This window comes from Schistocerca gregaria, chromosome 3, assembly GCF_023897955.1.
Source record: "Schistocerca gregaria isolate iqSchGreg1 chromosome 3, iqSchGreg1.2, whole genome shotgun sequence".
In the NCBI taxonomy this organism is placed as follows: Eukaryota; Metazoa; Arthropoda; class Insecta; order Orthoptera; family Acrididae; genus Schistocerca; species Schistocerca gregaria.
This window is the reverse complement of record NC_064922.1, coordinates 96,556,968-96,577,226: the sequence shown is the minus strand read 5'-3', so window position 1 is coordinate 96,577,226 and position 20,259 is coordinate 96,556,968. Positions and strand designations below refer to the sequence as shown.

The window sequence follows — 20,259 nt, the reverse complement described above, 5'->3', positions numbered from 1 at the left end:
ATTATACTATGTTTAGTTAATCCTTACCTATTAGGAGATCCAGATAACTTTGTACCTGCCAACCCATTAGTAACACCAGTTCACATTCAACCAGAATGATATTTCCTATTTGCATATGCAATTCTACGATCTATCCCTAATAAGTTAGGAGGTGTTATTGCATTATTTTTATCAATTAGAATCTTAATAATTTTACCATTTTATAATAAAACACCATTCCGAGGCATTCAACTTTACCCTATTAATCAAATTTTATTCTGAATTATAGTAGTTGTTGTATGCTTACTAACGTGAATTGGTAAACGACCTGTTGAAGAACCTTATATTATAACAGGTCAAATCTTAACAATTATTTACTTCACATATTTCTTAATTAATGTCCATGTCGCAAACGCATGAGATAAATTAATTAAGGAATAAAGTTAATTAGCTTAGGAAAAGCATATGTTTTGAAAACATAAAATTAGAAGTTTAACTCTTCTATTAACTTTTCTCAAAAAATTTCACTAAACAAATGAGATAAATAAAATCTTTAAACCAAGGTCCAAGAAGTGTTTTAAATTCATTATGTAAGGTTAAATTTAGTTTATTTCAGATAATGTTAATTCGTGATGGTGTAAGTCAAAATAGTGATGGGATTAATAATAGTCCTAGAAATGTTCTAGTTCAATTTAATGATAAATTAAAGATGTTAGTTGATGGGTCAAATGTTGAGAATAGATTTGTTATAATTATCAATTTAAGTTTTTTATTTCAATTGTTCCTTTTTCTGCTCTTTTAATAAGGTTAGGTTTAAATGAGAAGAAGTTTATTTGATTAAACAAGATTAATGTAGCTGAAGATATAATAAATAGTGAGAATCATATAAGAGGGGATATTTGAGGGATTTGGATATAATTTCCCCATCAGAAGTAGTCGTTAATTTACTATTATTTGGTTTAAGAGACCATTACTTACTTTCAGTCATCTGATGAATTTCAAGGTGTACTAATTTTTTTTCGTTACTTTAGATTGACACTCTAATGTTATTTATTTTAACTAACTCCTTAAATTATCTTAGATAATCACTTAATAAATAAATTTACTGAAGTTCTTTCAATTACAATTGGTATAAATCTGTGGTTTGCTCCACAGATTTCTGAGCATTGTCCAAAGAATAATCCAGGTCGATTTATTGTGAATGTTCCTTGATTTAACCGACCTGGCGTTGCATCAATTTTAACCCCTAATGCAGGAACTGCTCATGAGTGTAGAACATCTGATGCTCTTGTTAATACTCGTACTTCTGTATTTATTGGTAGAATTGTTCGGTTATCTACATCTAGTAGTCGGAATCCATCATTTTCTAGGTCTTGTTCTGGTGTTATATAAGTGTCAAATTCTACGTCTATGAAGTCTGAATATTCATATCTTCAATATCATTGTCGTCCAATGGTTTTAATTGTAATTATTGCATCTACTGAATCATCAAGTAAATATAATAGTCGTAATGATGGAAGGGCAATAAAAATTAATGTAATTGCTGGTAAAGCTGTTCAGATTGTTTCAATTAAATGTCCATGAAGTATATTACGGTTAGTATAGGCAATAAATAATATATAATTTAGGGCATAACCTACAATTTCTGTAATTAATAATAATATGACCATAGTATGATCATGAAAGAATGATAATTGCTCCATTAATGGTGAAGCTCCATCTTGAAGAGATAAATTTGATCATGTTGCCATTAATAAATATTTTCTAATAAAAGGTCAAACCTTTATTTGTAGAGCTTAAATCTACTGCACTAATCTGCCATATTAGAATCTAGAGATTAATGGTAATTCTGAGTAACTATGTTCTGCAGGAGGGTTATTTTGTAGTCATTCTGTTGATCTTCTTATGTTAGCTCTAAATATAATTGCTCGGTTTGTAATCATTCTTTCTCATATAATTACAATGAATATAATGATTCCTACAATAGAAATTGTAGACCCAATTCTTGATACTACGTTTCATGATGTATATGCGTCTGGGTAGTCAGAGTATCGTCGAGGTATTCCTGCTAATCCTAGGAAGTGTTGAGGAAAGAATGTTAAATTTACTCCAATGAATATAATTGTAAATTGGATTTTTAATCATGTATTATTTATAGTTAATCCTGTAAATAGTGGATATCATTGAATGACACCTCCTATAATTGCAAATACTGCTCCTATAGATAATACATAATGAAAGTGGGCTACTACATAATATGTATCATGTAATACAATATCAAGTGATGAATTTGCTAATACTAATCCTGTTAATCCACCAATTGTAAATAGGAAAATAAATCCTAGAGCTCATAATAATGGTGGATTGAACTTGAATTTAGTTCCATATAATGTAGCTAATCATCTAAATACCTTAATTCCTGTAGGTACAGCAATAATTATTGTTGCTGATGTAAAATATGCTCGTGTGTCAACATCCATTCCTACTGTAAATATATGATGTGCTCATACAATAAATCCTATTAGTCCAATTGATAGTATAGCATAAATTATACCTAATGTTCCAAATGATTCAATTTTTCCTCTTTCTTGACATACAATATGTGAAATAATTCCGAACCCCGGTAGAATTAAAATATAAACTTCTGGGTGTCCAAAGAATCAAAATAGATGTTGATATAGAATTGGGTCACCCCCTCCTGCAGGGTCAAAGAATGATGTATTTAAATTTCGATCTGTTAATAATATAGTAATAGCTCCTGCTAAAACTGGAAGTGAAAGAAGGAGAAGTAATGCTGTAATAGCTACAGATCATACAAATAAAGGTGTTTGATCTAAAGTTATACTTTCTGATCGTATATTAATTGCTGTTGTAATGAAATTCACTGCACCAAGAATAGATGATACACCTGCTAAGTGCAGTGAAAAAATAGCTAGATCTACAGATGCACCCCCGTGTGCAATAGCTCCTGCTAGAGGAGGGTAAACTGTTCATCCTGTACCAGCACCATTATCTACTATAGAAGATGTAAGAAGAAGGGTTAGTGAAGGTGGTAGTAATCAAAAACTTATGTTATTTATTCGTGGAAATGCTATATCTGGTGCACCAATTATTAGTGGAACAAGTCAATTACCAAATCCACCAATTATAATAGGTATTACTATAAAGAAAATTATTACGAATGCGTGAGCTGTAATAATAACATTATAAATCTGGTCATCCCCAATTAGAGATCCGGGTTGGCCAAGTTCAGCACGAATAAGTATTCTTATTGATGTTCCTACTATTCCTGCTCATGCTCCAAATATGAAGTATAAAGTACCAATGTCCTTATGGTTTGTTGAGAATAATCATTTTTGCGGTAAGATGGATGAATTTTAGGTGGTAGACTGTAAATCTACTTATGAGATGTTTTCTCTCTTATCATATTTAGGTCTTATATTCAATTATGATTCGAGACTGCAATTCTAGAGGTGTAAAATTTTACTAAGGCCTAAAAGATTATTCTTTTAATTATAACTTTGAAAGTTATTAGTTTGATTAACTTAAGTCCTTAGTATAATGAAATTAAGGTTGATGTTGAAATCAATCCTATTGTTGAAATTATTACTGTTATAGGAAGAATGATTCTTGATTTTTGGGACTTTATCTTTATAGATCACGAATTTTCTGTGTATGATATAATTAGAGCTGAGAATCTAATACGTATATAGTAGTAGAGTGTAATTGTAGTTAATACAACTATAATAGTTATAATAGTTGTTATATTGTCTTCTATTAATGATTGTATTACAATTCATTTTGGTAAGAATCCAAGGAATGGTGGTAGTCCACCTAAAGATAATAAAGATAAGAATATTATGAATTTAATTTCGGTTTTTATATTTCTGGCTGAATAAATTTGATTTATGAAAAATAAATTTATTTGCTTAAATAATAAAACTATAATTAATCTTAATAGTGAGTAAATAATGAAGTATAGTTCTCAGATGTTTTCTCTGACTGTTAATGATCTAATTATTCAACCTAGATGTCTGATTGATGAATATGCTAAAAGTTGTCGTAAGGATGTTTGATTTAAACCTCCTATTGCCCCAATAATAATTCTTAAGATAATAATTGTTCAAATAAAAGTTCTTAATTGAATACAATAAGATAAGACCATTATTGGGGCGATTTTTTGTCATGTTATTAATGTTAAACAATTATTTCATCTTGATGCTCCTATAACTTCTGGAAATCAGAAATGGAAAGGTGCAGCTCCAATCTTTAATAATAGTCTAGATCTAATTATTATTGATGGGATAAATTCTGTTTCCCATCCCATGGGATATTTTATTTGAATCAGCAAAATTGAAAATAATAATATTGTCGATGCTATTGCTTGGACAATAAAATATTTAATTGATGATTCATTTATTATTATATTTTTATTTCTTGTTAGGAGCGGAATAAATGAAAGTAAGTTGATCTCAAGTCCTATTCAAACCCCAAATCAGGAATTTGATGAAATGGACAGGATCGTTCCTATCATTAATGTTGATAGGAAGAGAAGTTTTGTAGAGTTGTTGGTCATTAAAAAGGAGAGGATTGATACCTCTATAAATGGGGTATGAACCCATTAGCTTGTTTAGCTTACCTTTTTACATTAAGGTGTATGATGCACGTTAGTTTTTGATACTAAAGGAGGTAGTTTAATTCTATCTTATGTAATTTTAATGAAGGTAATTTTATTTACTTTATTTACCCTATCAAGGTAACCCTTTAATCAGGCACTTCATTTATTTAATATATAAATCGAAAGTTTTTTTTTGAAATTCTTTTATGTATTATTTTGTTTAATTAGGATTAATTTATCCTGCTCATTTTATTTTTTTTATATATATATATAATAAATAATTTATATTAATATATTACATTTAATTGAAATTAAAGAATTATAAGTTCATCTTACCATTATCAATTGATTATTTTAATGCAATTATTTACCTAGGATTATAGCTACTTATGTTTTTAGCTTAAAATAGGTTATTATAATATAATATATATAATAATATGTAATTTAAAATTTAATATTATTATAATTGGATATAATAAATAAAATTATTAATTTAAATATAAAATATTATAATTAATATAAATAATTATATTAATTATAATAATATAATTATCTAAATTATCTATAATTACATTATTTAACTAATATATATGAAAGTTAACTTAATATAAAAAAAGAATTCATATTAATAACATATTATATTAAATTACATAATTGTATAAAATATATTTATTATATTATTTAATCTTTCTTTATTTATTAGTGAAAAGAAAGATTAAATAAGAAAGAATATAATACATTTATTGCTATACATATTCCATATTAATCTTTAATTATATATAATAGAGAAGTTGTTGTGGTCATACATAGGGGCGTTTCTTTTTTTTTGTTAATGTTTGTGGTTTTTTCTTTTTTTTCTTTAAATATTTGAATCTTTTATTTTTTCCTGAATTAATAGATTTAAAATTTTCTTATTTTTTATTTTTAAAAGTTTTATTCTTGCTTGTTTATTCACTTTTTCTTTGTATTATATGTAAGTTTTGTTAGACTAAATGTTCTTTTTGCAGTAATTTGATTTAATTATCAAGTGATTTTGGATTTAGCAATTGATTTAGTATCGGCATAATTCGTGCCAGCAGCCGTGGTTATACGATTGATACAAGTGAATATTATTGGTTAAAACAGTTGTTTATATTATTAGGGTTGAAATATAAATTTGTAAGGTGAAATGTTAAAATTTATTTGTGGCCCTTTTTATGAATCTGTGAAATTTAAATAATAAACTAGGATTAGATACCCTATTATTTTAAATGTTAATTATATTTACCAGGGTACTATTAGTTAAGGTCTTTAAACCCAAAGAATTTGGCGGTATCTCATTCCATTCAGAGGAACCTACCCCATGATTGATAATACACGATTTACTCTACTTAATTTATTTGTTTGTATATCTCCGTTATCAGAGAATCTATAGAGCTTGACATTTTACTTTTATATAGTTTTTTGTTTGTCTTTCTATATTTAATGATGATGTTTTGTTGGGGTGACATGAAGAATAGATAAACTCTTCATTATTATATCATTTATTTATGTTTGTTATTTTGATCCATAATTTATGATCATAAGATTAAGTTACCTTAGGGATAACAGCGTAATTGTTTTTGAGAGCTCATATCGACAAAGCAGATTGCGACCTCGATGTTGGATTAAGAAAAATTTTGGGTGCAGGAGCCCAATGATTAGGTCTGTTCGACCTTTAAATTCTTACATGATCTGAGTTCAGACCGGCGTGAGCCAGGTCGGTTTCTATCCTAAGATTGTTAATCCATATTAGTACGAAAGGACCATATGGTTAAAATATTTTTTGTTATATTGATTAATATTAATTTATTTACTATTTTGACAGATTAATGTGTTGAATTTAGAATTCATTTATGTAGATTTTTTCTACAAATAGTATTGATACTTTATGATTTATTTATATTTATTTTGAATTTTCTTTTATTGGTTATTTGTGTTTTAATTAGTGTTGCCTTTTTAACTTTATTAGAGCGTAAGGTTTTAGGTTATATTCAGATTCGAAAGGGTCCAAATAAGGTAGGTTTTGTTGGAATTCCTCAGCCATTTAGAGATGCTATTAAGTTAATTTGTAAGGAGCAGCCAATTCCTATTATATCTAATTACCTACTTTATTATTTTTCCCCTGTTTTTAATTTAATGATTTCTTTAGCTGTTTGAGTAATTTTTCCTTATTTAACTTATATGTGTTCTTTTCTTATGGATTTTTATTTTTTTTATGTTGTACTAGATTAGGTGTTTATACTGTTATAATTGCTGGTTGATCTTCTAATTCAAATTATTCATTATTAGGTTCTCTTCGTTCTGTTGCTCAAACAATTTCTTATGAAGTTAGTTTAGCTTTAATTTTATTGTCTTTAATTATTTTAATTGGTAGTTTTAATATGTTTGATTTTATAAACTATCAGCTTTATTGTTGATTTATTATTATTTCTTTTCCTTTAGCTTTAGCTTGTTTTGCTTCTTGCTTAGCTGAAACTAATCGTACTCCTTTTGATTTTGCTGAAGGGGAATCTGAGTTAGTTTCAGGATTTAATATTGAGTATGGTGCGGGTGGTTTTACTTTAATTTTTTTAGCTGAATATACTAGAATTGTCTTCATAAGAATGTTATTGGCTTTAATTTTTTTGGGCGGTGATTTTTATTCTTTTATATTTTTTATTAAGCTTGCTATTATATCTTTTGGTTTTATTTGGGTTCGTGGAACATTACCACGGTTCCGTTATGATAAATTAATGTACTTAGCTTGAAAAAGTTTTTTACCTTTATCTTTGAATTTTTTTATTTTCTTTGTTGGTTTAAAGATTTTATTTATCTCATTTCTTTAGTGAAATTTTTTGAGAAAAGTTAATAGAAGAGTTAAACTTCTAATTTTATGTTTTCAAAACATATGCTTTTCCTAAGCTAATTAACTTTATTCCTTAATTAATTTATCTCATGCGTTTGCGACATGGACATTAATTAAGAAATATGTGAAGTAAATAATTGTTAAGATTTGACCTGTTATAATATAAGGTTCTTCAACAGGTCGTTTACCAATTCACGTTAGTAAGCATACAACAACTACTATAATTCAGAATAAAATTTGATTAATAGGGTAAAATTGAATGCCTCGGAATGGTGTTTTATTATAAAATGGTAAAATTATTAAGATTCTAATTGATAAAAATAATGCAATAACACCTCCTAACTTATTAGGGATAGATCGTAGAATTGCATATGCAAATAGGAAATATCATTCTGGTTGAATGTGAACTGGTGTTACTAATGGGTTGGCAGGTACAAAGTTATCTGGATCTCCTAATAGGTAAGGATTAATTAAACATAGTATAATTAATAATGATGTTATTATTACAAATGTAATAGAATCCTTAAAGGTAAAGTATGGATGGAATCGAATTTTTTCAATATCTCCATTTAGTCCAAGAGGATTATTAGATCCTGTTTGGTGAAGAAAAAATAAATGAATTGCTGCTATAGCAGCAATAATAAATGGTAATACAAAATGGAATGTGAAGAATCGATTTAATGTTGCATTATCAACAGCGAATCCTCCTCATACTCATTGGACTAAATCTGTTCCTAAGTATGGGATTGCTGATAATAAATTAGTAATTACTGTTGCACCTCAAAAAGATATTTGGCCTCAGGGTAAGACATATCCTATAAATGCAGTTGCTATAACTAAAAATAAAATCACTGTACCAATTATTCAGGTATGTATATATATATAAGATCCATAGTAAATTCCCCGTCCTACATGTAAGTAAATACAAATAAAAAATATAGATGCTCCATTTGCGTGTAAGGTTCGGATAATTTAACCATTATTTACGTCTCGGCAGATGTGTACTACACTACTGAATGCTATTTCAATATTTGATGTATAATGTATAGCTAAAAATAGTCCAGTTACGATTTGAATTACCAAACATAACCCTAATAGGGATCCAAAATTTCATCAAAATGAAATATTTGTTGGGGCAGGTAAGTCAATTAAAGAGTTATTATTAATTTTAATTAAAGGATGTCTTAATCGTAAGGGTTTATTCATTAGTAATTAACTTATTTTACGAATAGGTCCCTGATTAATATTGGTGATTTTAACAACTGCTAGTAGTGTTAAAAATAAATAAATTATTATTATTATTGTAATAATGAATGTTGGTCTATTATATAATTTTTCTAAAGATATTGTTATTTCTTGATAATTGATTGAATTATCAATATTTATAGTTTCGGTGTTTTTGAAAAAGTCTATAAATATAGACATATCTAGAATAATTAATATTAATACGATAAATACTCACATTATTAATGTAATAATTATAGTGATTGATTTAGGTTGAAATATTTCATTTGATGCAATTCTTGTAATGTAAATAAATAATACTAGTATACCACCAAGAAATGTTAAAAATAAAATATATGATAATCAATATCTTTCTATTATTGTTCCTGTTATTAATCCAACTAGGAAGGTTTGAAGGATAATAAAAAGCATTATTGATATTGGGTGTCTTAATTTAATATAATTAATATTTATTACATTTGATAATGATATAATTATTATTTTGATCATTTCAGGGGTTAGTTTATTTAAAATACCGGTTTTGGGGACCGATGATGGAAGCTTTTCCACCTCTGAAGTTTCAAAAGTGGGGGCTGGACTTATTTCCGGTTTACAAGACCGGCGTTTTTTTTAAACTATTAAAACTAATGTTTATATTCTCTATTTTTACTTCTTTATTGATTTATTTTGCTGGTGTTTATGTTTTTTCTTCTAAACGTAAACATTTATTAATGGTTCTTTTGAGAAAAGAAAATATTGTTCTTTCTTTATTTATGTTAGTTATTGTTTTTCATATTGAGTTTGATTATGATTATTTTTTTCCTGTTATTTTTTTAGTTTTTTCTGTTTGTGAGGGTGCTTTAGGTCTTTCTATTTTAGTTTCAATAATTCGTTCTCATGGTAATGATTTTTTTAATTCTTTTGGTTTATCTTTATGTTAAAGTATTTATTTATAACTATTTTTTGATCCCTCTTTGTTTATTAAATAATTGTCGTTGGTTGGTTCATTCTTTAATGTTTCTGTCAGGTTTTGTATTTATAATTTGTGTTTATTCATATGCTGATTTGAATATAATTAGATATTATTTTGGTATTGATTATTTTTCTTTTAGTTTAATTTTACTTAGTTTTGGGATTTGTTCTTTAATAATCACTGCTAGAGGTTCAGTTTATTTAAGTTCATATCATTCTAATTTTTTTGTTTTTATGGTTTTGATTTTAATAATTATGCTTTATTGTTCATTTGCTAGATTAAGTCTTCTTTCTTTTTATATTTTTTTTGAGGCTAGATTAGTTCCTACTTTACTTTTAATTTTGGGTTGGGGTTATCAACCTGAGCGTTTGCAGGCTGGTGTTTATTTAATTTTTTATACTTTGGTTGCTAGATTACCTTTATTATTAGTTTTATTTAAGGTTTATGGTTTTTCTAATACTTTATATTTTCCTTTATTGGTTGATTTTGGTTTTTATTATTTTATGTTTTATGTATTTATAATTTTGGCTTTTTTAGTTATGATACCTATGTTTTTGGTTCATTTATGACTTCCTAAGGCTCATGTAGAGGCCCCTATTTCAGGTAGAATAATTCTTGCTGGTGTTTTATTAAAGTTAGGTGGTTATGGTATTTTTCGTGTTATAAAGGTTATTTCTTATTTGGGTTTAAAGTTTAATTATTTTTGATTGTCTTTAGGTTTATCTGGGGGTGTTATTGTAAGATTTATTTGTTTTCGTCAGGTTGATTTAAAGTCTTTAATTGCATATTCTTCTGTTGCTCATATAAGAATGGTTATTGGTGGATTGATGACTATGAATTGATGAGGTTGTGTAGGTTCTCTTTCTCTAATGGTTGGTCATGGTTTATGTTCTTCTGGTTTATTTTGTTTATCTAATATTATTTATGAACGTTTAGGTAGACGAAGATTATTAATTAACAAGGGTATAATTAATTTGATGCTAAGAATGGCTTTATGATGATTTCTTTTAAGATCATCAAATATGGCTGCTCCTCCTTCTTTAAATTTGGTAGGTGAAATTAGATTATTAAATAGAATTATATCTTGATCTTCTTTTAGATTCTTTGCTTTGATTTTTTTATCTTTTTTTAGAGCTGTTTATACTTTGTATATATATTCTTATTCTCAGCATGGGAATTATTATTCTGGTGTTTATACTTGTTCTCTTGGTTATTTTCGTGAATATCATCTTTTACTTTTACATTGATTGCCTTTAAATATTCTCTGTTTAAAGGGTGAATATTTCTTTGTTTAGTTTGCTTAAGTATTTTAATTAAAAATATTGTTTTGTGGAATCAATGATATGAAGTTTTTCATCTTAGGCCGTGAATTTATTTTCTATTTGTTCTTTAAGTTTTTTTTCTTTGTTTATTTCGAGAACTATAATTTTTATTTTAGGTATTTATTATTTAATAATTGATTATAGAGTTTTTGTTGAGTGAGAGCTTTTCAATTTAAATGGTTCTATAGTTGTTATAACTTTAATTTTGGATTGAATATCTCTTATTTTTATATCTTTTGTTATATATATTTCTTCTTTGGTTATTTATTATAGAGAGGATTGTATATCTGGTGAAAAGAATATAAATCGTTTTATTATTATTGTTTTAATATTTATTCTTTCTATAGGTTTTTTAATTATTAGTCCTAATTTAATTAGAATTTTATTAGGTTGAGATGGTTTAGGTTTAGTTTCTTATTGTTTAGTTATTTATTATCAAAATGTAAAATCTTATAGTGCTGGTATATTAACTGCACTTTCTAATCGTATTGGTGATGTTGCTATTTTAATTTCTATTGCATGAATGTTAAATTTTGGTGGTTGAAATTATATTTATTATTATGATTTTATTTCTAATTCTTTTGAAATAAAGCTCATTACTATATTATTTGTTTTAGCAGCTATAACTAAGAGAGCTCAGATTCCTTTCTCTTCATGACTTCCTGCTGCTATAGCAGCTCCTACTCCTGTTTCTGCTTTAGTTCATTCTTCTACTTTTGTTACTGCTGGTGTTTATTTATTAATTCGTTTTAGACCAATATTGGATACTTATAATTGTGGTTGATTTTTACTTTTAATTGGTTGTATAACTATATTTATGGCTGGATTGGGCGCTAATTTTGAGTTTGATTTAAAGGAGATTATTGCTCTTTCTACTTTAAGACAACTTGGTTTAATAATAAGAATTTTGGCTATAGGTTATCCAAAGCTTGCATTTTTTCATTTATTGGCTCATGCTTTATTTAAGGCATTATTATTTATATGTGCAGGTTCAATAATTCATAATTTGAAGGATTCTCAGGATATTCGTTTTATAGGATCAATTGTTAATTTCATACCTTTAACTTCAGTTTGTTTTAATGTTTCTAGTTTATCTTTGTGTGGAATACCTTTTTTAGCGGGATTTTATTCAAAGGATTTAATTCTTGAGATGGTTTGTTTAAGATGAATTAATTGTTTAATTTTTTTTCTTTATTTTTTTTCTACTGGTTTAACTGCTTCTTATTCTTTTCGTTTGTTTTATTATTCAATATCTGGTGATAATAATTTTTATTCTAGATTTTCTTTTGATGATAAGGGTTATTATATTTCATTTGGAATAATTGGTCTATTGTTTGTTGCTGTTTTTGGTGGTAGTCTTTTATCTTGATTAATTTTTCCTATTCCTCATGTGATTGCTTTACCTTATTATTTAAAGTTTTTAACTATTACAGTTGTTATTTTAGGTGCTTATTTAGGTTATCTTATTTCTAATTTTGATTTTTCTCATAATTTATTTTCTTTAAGTTTACTTTCTTTTGTTAGATTTGCTGGTTCTATATGATTTATACCTTTTCTTTCAACTAAGTTTATTAGATATATTCCTTTAAAAATAGGTTATTATTCATCTAAGTCATTTGATAATGGTTGAGGTGAATTACTTGGTGGTCAAGGTTTATATAGATTATTTATTTATTTAATTGGTTATATTCAAGGTTGATATGATTCTAATTTCAAGATTTATCTTTTAACTTTTATTTTTTGAATATTTATTTTGGTAATATTGTTTTTCGTTTACTTAAATAGCTTATAATTAGAGCGTGACACTGAAGATGTTAAGGAAGTATTTTTACTTTTAAGTATTTATAAATATAGATATATTATTTTTACAGTGAAAATGTAATGTTTTATTTAAACTATATAAATTTTAGAAATGTTAACGGAGTTTAACCGCTAATATAAAAAGTTAGCAGCTTTCATATTGGCTTTACATTTCCTTAATTGGAACTATTATAGTTCAATTATATTATTAACAGTAATACGCCTCTTTTTGGCTTCAATTAATAAGAATAAGGGTAGTACATACCAATCTTCCAGGTCGAAACTGACTGCAATATTTCGCTTCTTATTCTATTTAAGGTTGATTGATAATATCAATACTTTTTGAATGCAACCCAAATGTTATATTTAACTACAACCCTTTATTCTGCTCATTGTAATGCTCCTTGGTTTCATTCATGGTATAGTCCTCCTAATAGAACTAGAATAAAAAATATTGTTGATACTGTTCAGATTATAATGTCTGAAGTTTTAAAAATAATTACAATTGGTAGAATTAGTGCAATTTCTACATCAAAAATTAAAAAGATTACTGCGATTAGGAAGAATCGTATTGAGAATGGTATTTGTGCTGATCTTTTTGGATGAAACCCACATTCAAATGGTGATCTTTTTTCTCGATCATTAATTAATTTTTTTGATAGTGTTGTTGCCAGGATTATAACAATTATTGGAATAATAAATCTAATGAAAACTCTTGTTGATAGAATTAGAATTGTTTTTCTTGATTTATATCAAGCTTTCTGATTGGAAGTCAAATGTACTATTTATACTAGAAAAACAATTATCTACCTCATCAATAAATAGAGATATATAAGAATAATCATACTATGTCTACGAAGTGTCAGTATCATGCTGCTGCTTCAAATCCAAAGTGATGTCTTGGTGAAAATTGATTTATTGAGTGTCGAAGTAGACATGTTGATAAAAAGATTGTTCCAATAATTACGTGTAAACCATGGAATCCTGTTGCAACAAAGAATGTTGATCCATAAACTGCATCTGCAATGGTAAAAGGTGCTTCTCAATATTCATATGCTTGAAGTATTGTAAAGTATAGTCCTAATAACACTGTGAAGAATAATCCTTGTAGTGCTTGAGTATGAATAGATTCCATTAAACTATGATGTGCTCATGTTACTGTTACTCCTGATGCTAAAAGAATAGCTGTATTAAGTAATGGAATTTGTATAGGGTTAAAGGGTTGAATTCCTATTGGAGGTCATAGTATTCCTAGTTCAATTGTTGGTGCTAATCTTCTTCTAAATAATGCTCAAAAAAAAGAAACGAAAAATAATACCTCTGATGCAATAAATAAAATTATTCCTCATCGTAATCCAATTGATACAAATCCTGTATGTAATCCTTGATATGTTCCTTCTCGTACTACATCTCGTCATCATTGAATTATAGTTAGTAGGGTAATTCCAAATCCAATTATGAATAAGTTAATATTAAATAGGTGGAATCATTTTGCTAGTCCTGATACTAGGACTATTGCTCCAATTGCTCCTGTTAATGGTCAAGGTCTATAGTCTACTAAGTGGAATGGGTGGTTTGAGTGAGTTGTTAACATAGGTTTAATATACTTCTCTAGAATATAGAGTTCTTAGAATTGAGAAAACATAGGCTTGAATTATTGCTACTGCTGATTCTAGAATTAATAGAAGTATTTGTCCAATAATTAGTAATGAGATTAAGTTTATTGCTATAGATGGTCCTGTGTTTCCTAATAAGGTTAATAATAAGTGTCCTGCAATTATATTTGCTGCCAACCGTACTGCTAATGTACCTGGTCGAATAACATTACTAATTGTTTCAATTAGTACTATAAATGATATTAATGCAGGCGGTGTACCTTGTGGTACAAGGTGTGTAAATATATGATTAGTATGGTTAATTCATCCAAATAATATAAATCTTAGCCATATAGGTAGGGCAATTGCAAATGTTAATGCTAAATGTCTTGTTCTAGTAAAAATATAAGGGAATAATCCTATGAAATTGTTAAATAATATTATAATAAAAATTGAGATGAAAATGAATGTTGTTCCATTAAATGATTTTGGTCCAAGAAGTGTTTTAAATTCATTATGTAAGGTTAAATTTAATTTATTTCAGATAATGTTAATTCGTGATGGTGTAAGTCAAAATAGTGATGGGATTAATAATAGTCCTAGAAATGTTCTAGTTCAATTTAATGATAAATTAAAGATGTTAGTTGATGGGTCAAATGTTGAGAATAGATTTGTTATCATTTTCAATTTAAGTTTTTTATTTCAATTGTTCCTTTTTCTGCTCTTTTAATAAGGTTAGGTTTAAATGAGAAGAAGTTTATTTGATTAAACAAGATTAATGTAGCTGAAAATATAATGAATAGTGAGAATCATATAAGAGGGGATATTTGAGGGATTTGGATATAATTTCCCCATCAGAAGTAGTCGTTAATTTACTATTATTTGGTTTAAGAGACCATTACTTACTTTCAGTCATCTGATGAATTTCAAGGTGTACTAATTTTTTTTAGTTACTTTAGATTGACACTCTAATGTTATTTATTTTAACTAACTCCTTAAATTATCTTAGATAATCACTTAATAAATAAATTTACTGAAGTTCTTTCAATTACAATTGGTATAAATCTGTGGTTTGCTCCACAGATTTCTGAGCATTGTCCAAAGAATAATCCAGGTCGATTTATTGTGAATGTTCCTTGATTTAACCGACCTGGCGTTGCATCAATTTTAACCCCTAATGCAGGAACTGCTCATGAGTGTAGAACATCTGATGCTCTTGTTAATACTCGTACTTCTGTATTTATTGGTAGGATTGTTCGGTTATCTACATCTAGTAGTCGGATCCATCTTTTTCTAGGTCTTGTTCTGGTGTTATATAAGTGTCAAATTCTACGTCTATGAAGTCTGAATATTCATATCTTCAATATCATTGTCGTCCAATGGTTTTAATTGTAATTATTGCATCTACTGAATCATCAAGTAAATATAATAGTCGTAATGATGGAAGGGCAATAAAAATTAATGTAATTGCTGGTAAAGCTGTTCAGATTGTTTCAATTAAATGTCCATGAAGTATATTACGGTTAGTATAGGCAATAAATAATATATAACTTAGGGCATAACCTACAATTACTGTAATTAATAATAATACGACCATAGTATGATCATGAAAGAATGATAATTGCTCCATTAATGGTGAAGCTCCATCTTGAAGAGATAAATTTGATCATGTTGCCATTAATAAATATTTTCTAATAAAAGGTCAAACCTTTATTTGTAGAGCTTAAATCTACTGCACTAATCTGCCATATTAGAATCTAGAGATTAATGGTAATTCTGAGTAACTATGTTCTGCAGGAGGGTTATTTTGTAGTCATTCTGTTGATCTTCTTATGTTAGCTCTAAATATAATTGCTCGGTTTGTAATCATTCTTTCTCATATAATTACAATGAATATAATGATTCTTACAATAGAAATTGTAGACCCAATTCTTGATACAACGTTTCATGATGTATATGCGTCTGGGTAGTCAGAGTATCGTCGAGGTATTCCTGCTAATCCTAGGAAGTGTTGAGGAAAGAATGTTAAATTTACTCCAATGAATATAATTGTAAATTGGATTTTTAATCATGTATTATTTATAGTTAATCCTGTAAATAGTGGATATCATTGAATGACACCTCCTATAATTGCAAATACTGCTCCTATAGATAATACATAATGAAAGTGGGCTACTACATAATATGTATCATGTAATACAATATCAAGTGATGAATTTGCTAATACTAATCCTGTTAATCCACCAATTGTAAATAGGAAAATAAATCCTAGAGCTCATAATAATGGTGGATTGAACTTGAATTTAGTTCCATATAATGTAGCTAATGATCTAAATACCTTAATTCCTGTAGGTACAGCAATAATTATTGTTACTGATGTAAAATATGCTCGTGTGTCAACATCCATTCCTACTGTAAATATATGATGTGCTCATACAATAAATCCTATTAGTCCAATTGATAGTATAGCATAAATTATACCTAATGTTCCAAATGATTCAATTTTTCCTCTTTCTTGACATACAATATGTGAAATAATTCCGAACCCCGGTAGAATTAAAATATAAACTTCTGGGTGTCCAAAGAATCAAAATAGATGTTGATATAGAATTGGGTCACCCCCTCCTGCAGGGTCAAAGAATGATGTATTTAAATTTCGATCTGTTAATAATATAGTAATAGCTCCTGCTAAAACTGGAAGTGAAAGAAGGAGAAGTAATGCTGTAATAGCTACAGATCATACAAATAAAGGTGTTTGATCTAAAGTTATACTTTCTGATCGTATATTAATTGCTGTTGTAATGAAATTCACTGCACCAAGAATAGATGATACACCTGCTAAGTGCAGTGAAAAAATAGCTAGATCTACAGATGCACCCCCGTGTGCAATAGCTCCTGCTAGAGGAGGGTAAACTGTTCATCCTGTACCAGCACCATTATCTACTATAGAAGATGTAAGAAGAAGGGTTAGTGAAGGTGGTAGTAATCAAAAACTTATATTATTTATTCGTGGAAATGCTATATCTGGTGCACCAATTATTAGTGGAACAAGTCAATTACCAAATCCACCAATTATAATAGGTATTACTATAAAGAAAATTATTACGAATGCGTGAGCTGTAATAATAACATTATAAATCTGGTCATCCCCAATTAGAGATCCGGGTTGGCCAAGTTCAGCACGAATAAGTATTCTTATTGATGTTCCTACTATTCCTGCTCATGCTCCAAATTTGAAATATAAAGTACCAATGTCCTTATGGTTTGTTGAGAATAATCATTTTTGCGGTAAGATGGCTGAATTTTAGGTGGTAGACTGTAAATCTACTTATGAGATGTTTTCTCTCTTATCATATTTAGGTCTTATATTCAATTATGATTCTAGACTGCAATTCTAGAGGTGTAAAATTTTACTAAGGCCTAAAAGTTTATTCTTTTAATTATAACTTTGAAGGTTATTAGTTTGATTAACTTAAGTCCTTAGTATAATGAAATTAAGGTTGATGTTGAAATCAATCCTATTGTTGAAATTATTACTGTTATAGGAAGAATGATTCTTGATTTTTGGGACTTTATCTTTATAGATCACGAATTTTCTGTGTATGATATAATTAGAGCTGAGAATCAAATACGTATATAGTAGTAGAGTGTAATTGTAGTTAATACAACTATAATAGTTATAATAGTTGTTATATTGTTTTCTATTAATGATTGTATTACAATTCATTTTGGTAAGAATCCAAGGAATGGTGGTAGTCCACCTAAAGATAATAAAGATAAGAATATTATGAATTTAATTTCGGTTTTTATATTTCTGGCTGAATAAATTTGATTTATGAAAAATAAATTTATTTGCTTAAATAATAAAACTATAATTAATCTTAATAGTGAGTAAATAATGAAGTATAGTTCTCAGATGTTTTCTCTGACTGTTAATGATCTAATTATTCAACCTAGATGTCTGATTGATGAATATGCTAAAAGTTGTCGTAAGGATGTTTGATTTAAACCTCCTATTGCCCCAATAATAATTCTTAAGATAATAATTGTTCAAATAAAAGTTCTTAATTGAATACAATAAGATAAGACCATTATTGGGGCGATTTTTTGTCATGTTATTAATGTTAAACAATTATTTCATCTTGATGCTCCTATAACTTCTGGAAATCAGAAATGGAAAGGTGCAGCTCCAATCTTTAATAATAGTCTAGATCTAATTATTATTGATGGGATAAATTCTGTTTCCCATCCCATGGGATATTTTATTTGAATCAGCAAAATTGAAAATAATAATATTGTCGATGCTATTGCTTGGACAATAAAATATTTAATTGATGATTCATTTATTATTATATTTTTATTTCTTGTTAGGAGCAGAATAAATGAAAGTAAGTTGATCTCAAGTACTATTCAAACCCCAAATCAGGAATTTGATGAAATGGACAGGATCGTTCCTATCATTAATGTTGATAGGAAGAGAAGTTTTGTAGAGTTGTTGGTCATTAAAAAGGAGAGGATTGATACCTCTATAAATGGGGTATGAACCCATTAGCTTGTTTAGCTTACCTTTTTACATTAAGGTGTATGATGCACGTTAGTTTTTGATACTAAAGGAGGTAGTTTAATTCTATCTTATGTAATTTTAATGAAGGTAATTTTATTTACTTTATTTACCCTATCAAGGTAACCCTTTAATCAGGCACTTCATTTATTTAATATATAAATCGAAAGTTTTTTTTGAAATTCTTTTATGTATTATTTTGTTTAATTAGGATTAATTTATCCTGCTCATTTTATTTTTTTTTATATATATATAATAAATAATTTATATTAATATATAACATTTAATTGAAATTAAAGTATTATAAGTTCATCTTACCATTATCAATTGATTATTTTAATGCAATTATTTACCTAGGATTATAGCTACTTATGTTTTTAGCTTAAAATAGGTTATTATAATATAATATATATAATACTATGTAATTTGATATTTAATATTATTATAATTGGATATACTAAATAAAATTATTAATTTAAATATAAAATATTATAATTAATATAATTATTTATATCCAATAGGAATTCAACCCTTTACCCCTATACAAATTCCATTACTTAATACAGCTATTCTTTTAGCATCAGGAGTAACAGTAACATGAGCACATCATAGTTTAATGGAATCTAATCATACTCAAGCACTACAAGGATTATTCTTCACAGTGTTATTAGGACTATACTTTACAATTCTTCAAGCATATGAATATTGAGAAGCACCTTTTACCATTGCAGATGCAGTTTATGGATCAACATTCTTTGTTGCAACAGGATTCCATGGTTTACACGTAATTATTGGAACAATCTTTTTATCAACATGTCTACTTCGACACTCAATAAATCAATTTTCACCAAGACATCACTTTGGATTTGAAGCAGCAGCATGATACTGACACTTCGTAGATGTAGTATGATTATTCTTATATATCTCTATTTATTGATGAGGTAGATAATTGTTTTTCTAGTATAAATAGTACATTTGACTTCCAATCAGAAAGCTTGATATAAATCAAGAAAAACAATTCTAATTCTATCAACAAGAGTTTTCATTAGATTTATTATTCCAATAATTGTTATAATCCTGGCAACAACACTATCAAAAAAATTAATTAATGATCGAGAAAAAAGATCACCATTTGAATGTGGGTTTGATCCAAAAAGATCAGCACGAATACCATTCTCAATACGATTCTTCCTAATCGCAGTAATCTTTTTAATTTTTGATGTAGAAATTGCACTAATTCTACCAATTGTAATTATTTTTAAAACTTCAGACATTATAATCTGAACAGTATCAACAATATTTTTTATTCTAGTTCTATTAG

The 20,259-nt window shown here is 27.4% G+C and overlaps 1 protein-coding gene and 3 long non-coding RNA genes across 4 annotated transcripts in view; 3 read left to right on the top strand and 1 right to left on the bottom strand.

The window, feature by feature from the left end:
• Positions 1 to 20,259, top strand: part of LOC126356081 (uncharacterized) — a 57,645-nt gene that overhangs the window by 3,745 nt on the left and 33,641 nt on the right. The window lies entirely within an intron of this gene.
• Positions 1,047 to 16,730, bottom strand: LOC126356094 (uncharacterized). Its single transcript, XR_007565589.1, has 2 exons — positions 15,941 to 16,730; positions 1,047 to 1,615 (listed from the first exon to the last, which is right to left on the bottom strand). It is a non-coding gene; the product is annotated as an uncharacterized LOC126356094 (long non-coding RNA).
• LOC126356092 (uncharacterized) lies at positions 1,616 to 17,428 on the top strand. The gene is made up of 2 exons (XR_007565587.1): positions 1,616 to 2,404; positions 16,730 to 17,428. It is a non-coding gene; the product is annotated as an uncharacterized LOC126356092 (long non-coding RNA).
• LOC126356079 (NADH-ubiquinone oxidoreductase chain 5-like) lies at positions 11,176 to 12,758 on the top strand. Its single transcript, XM_050006781.1, has one exon. It carries the CDS (start codon positions 11,800 to 11,802, stop codon positions 12,148 to 12,150), a length of 351 nt encoding a protein of 116 aa, XP_049862738.1. The 5' UTR covers positions 11,176 to 11,799; the 3' UTR covers positions 12,151 to 12,758.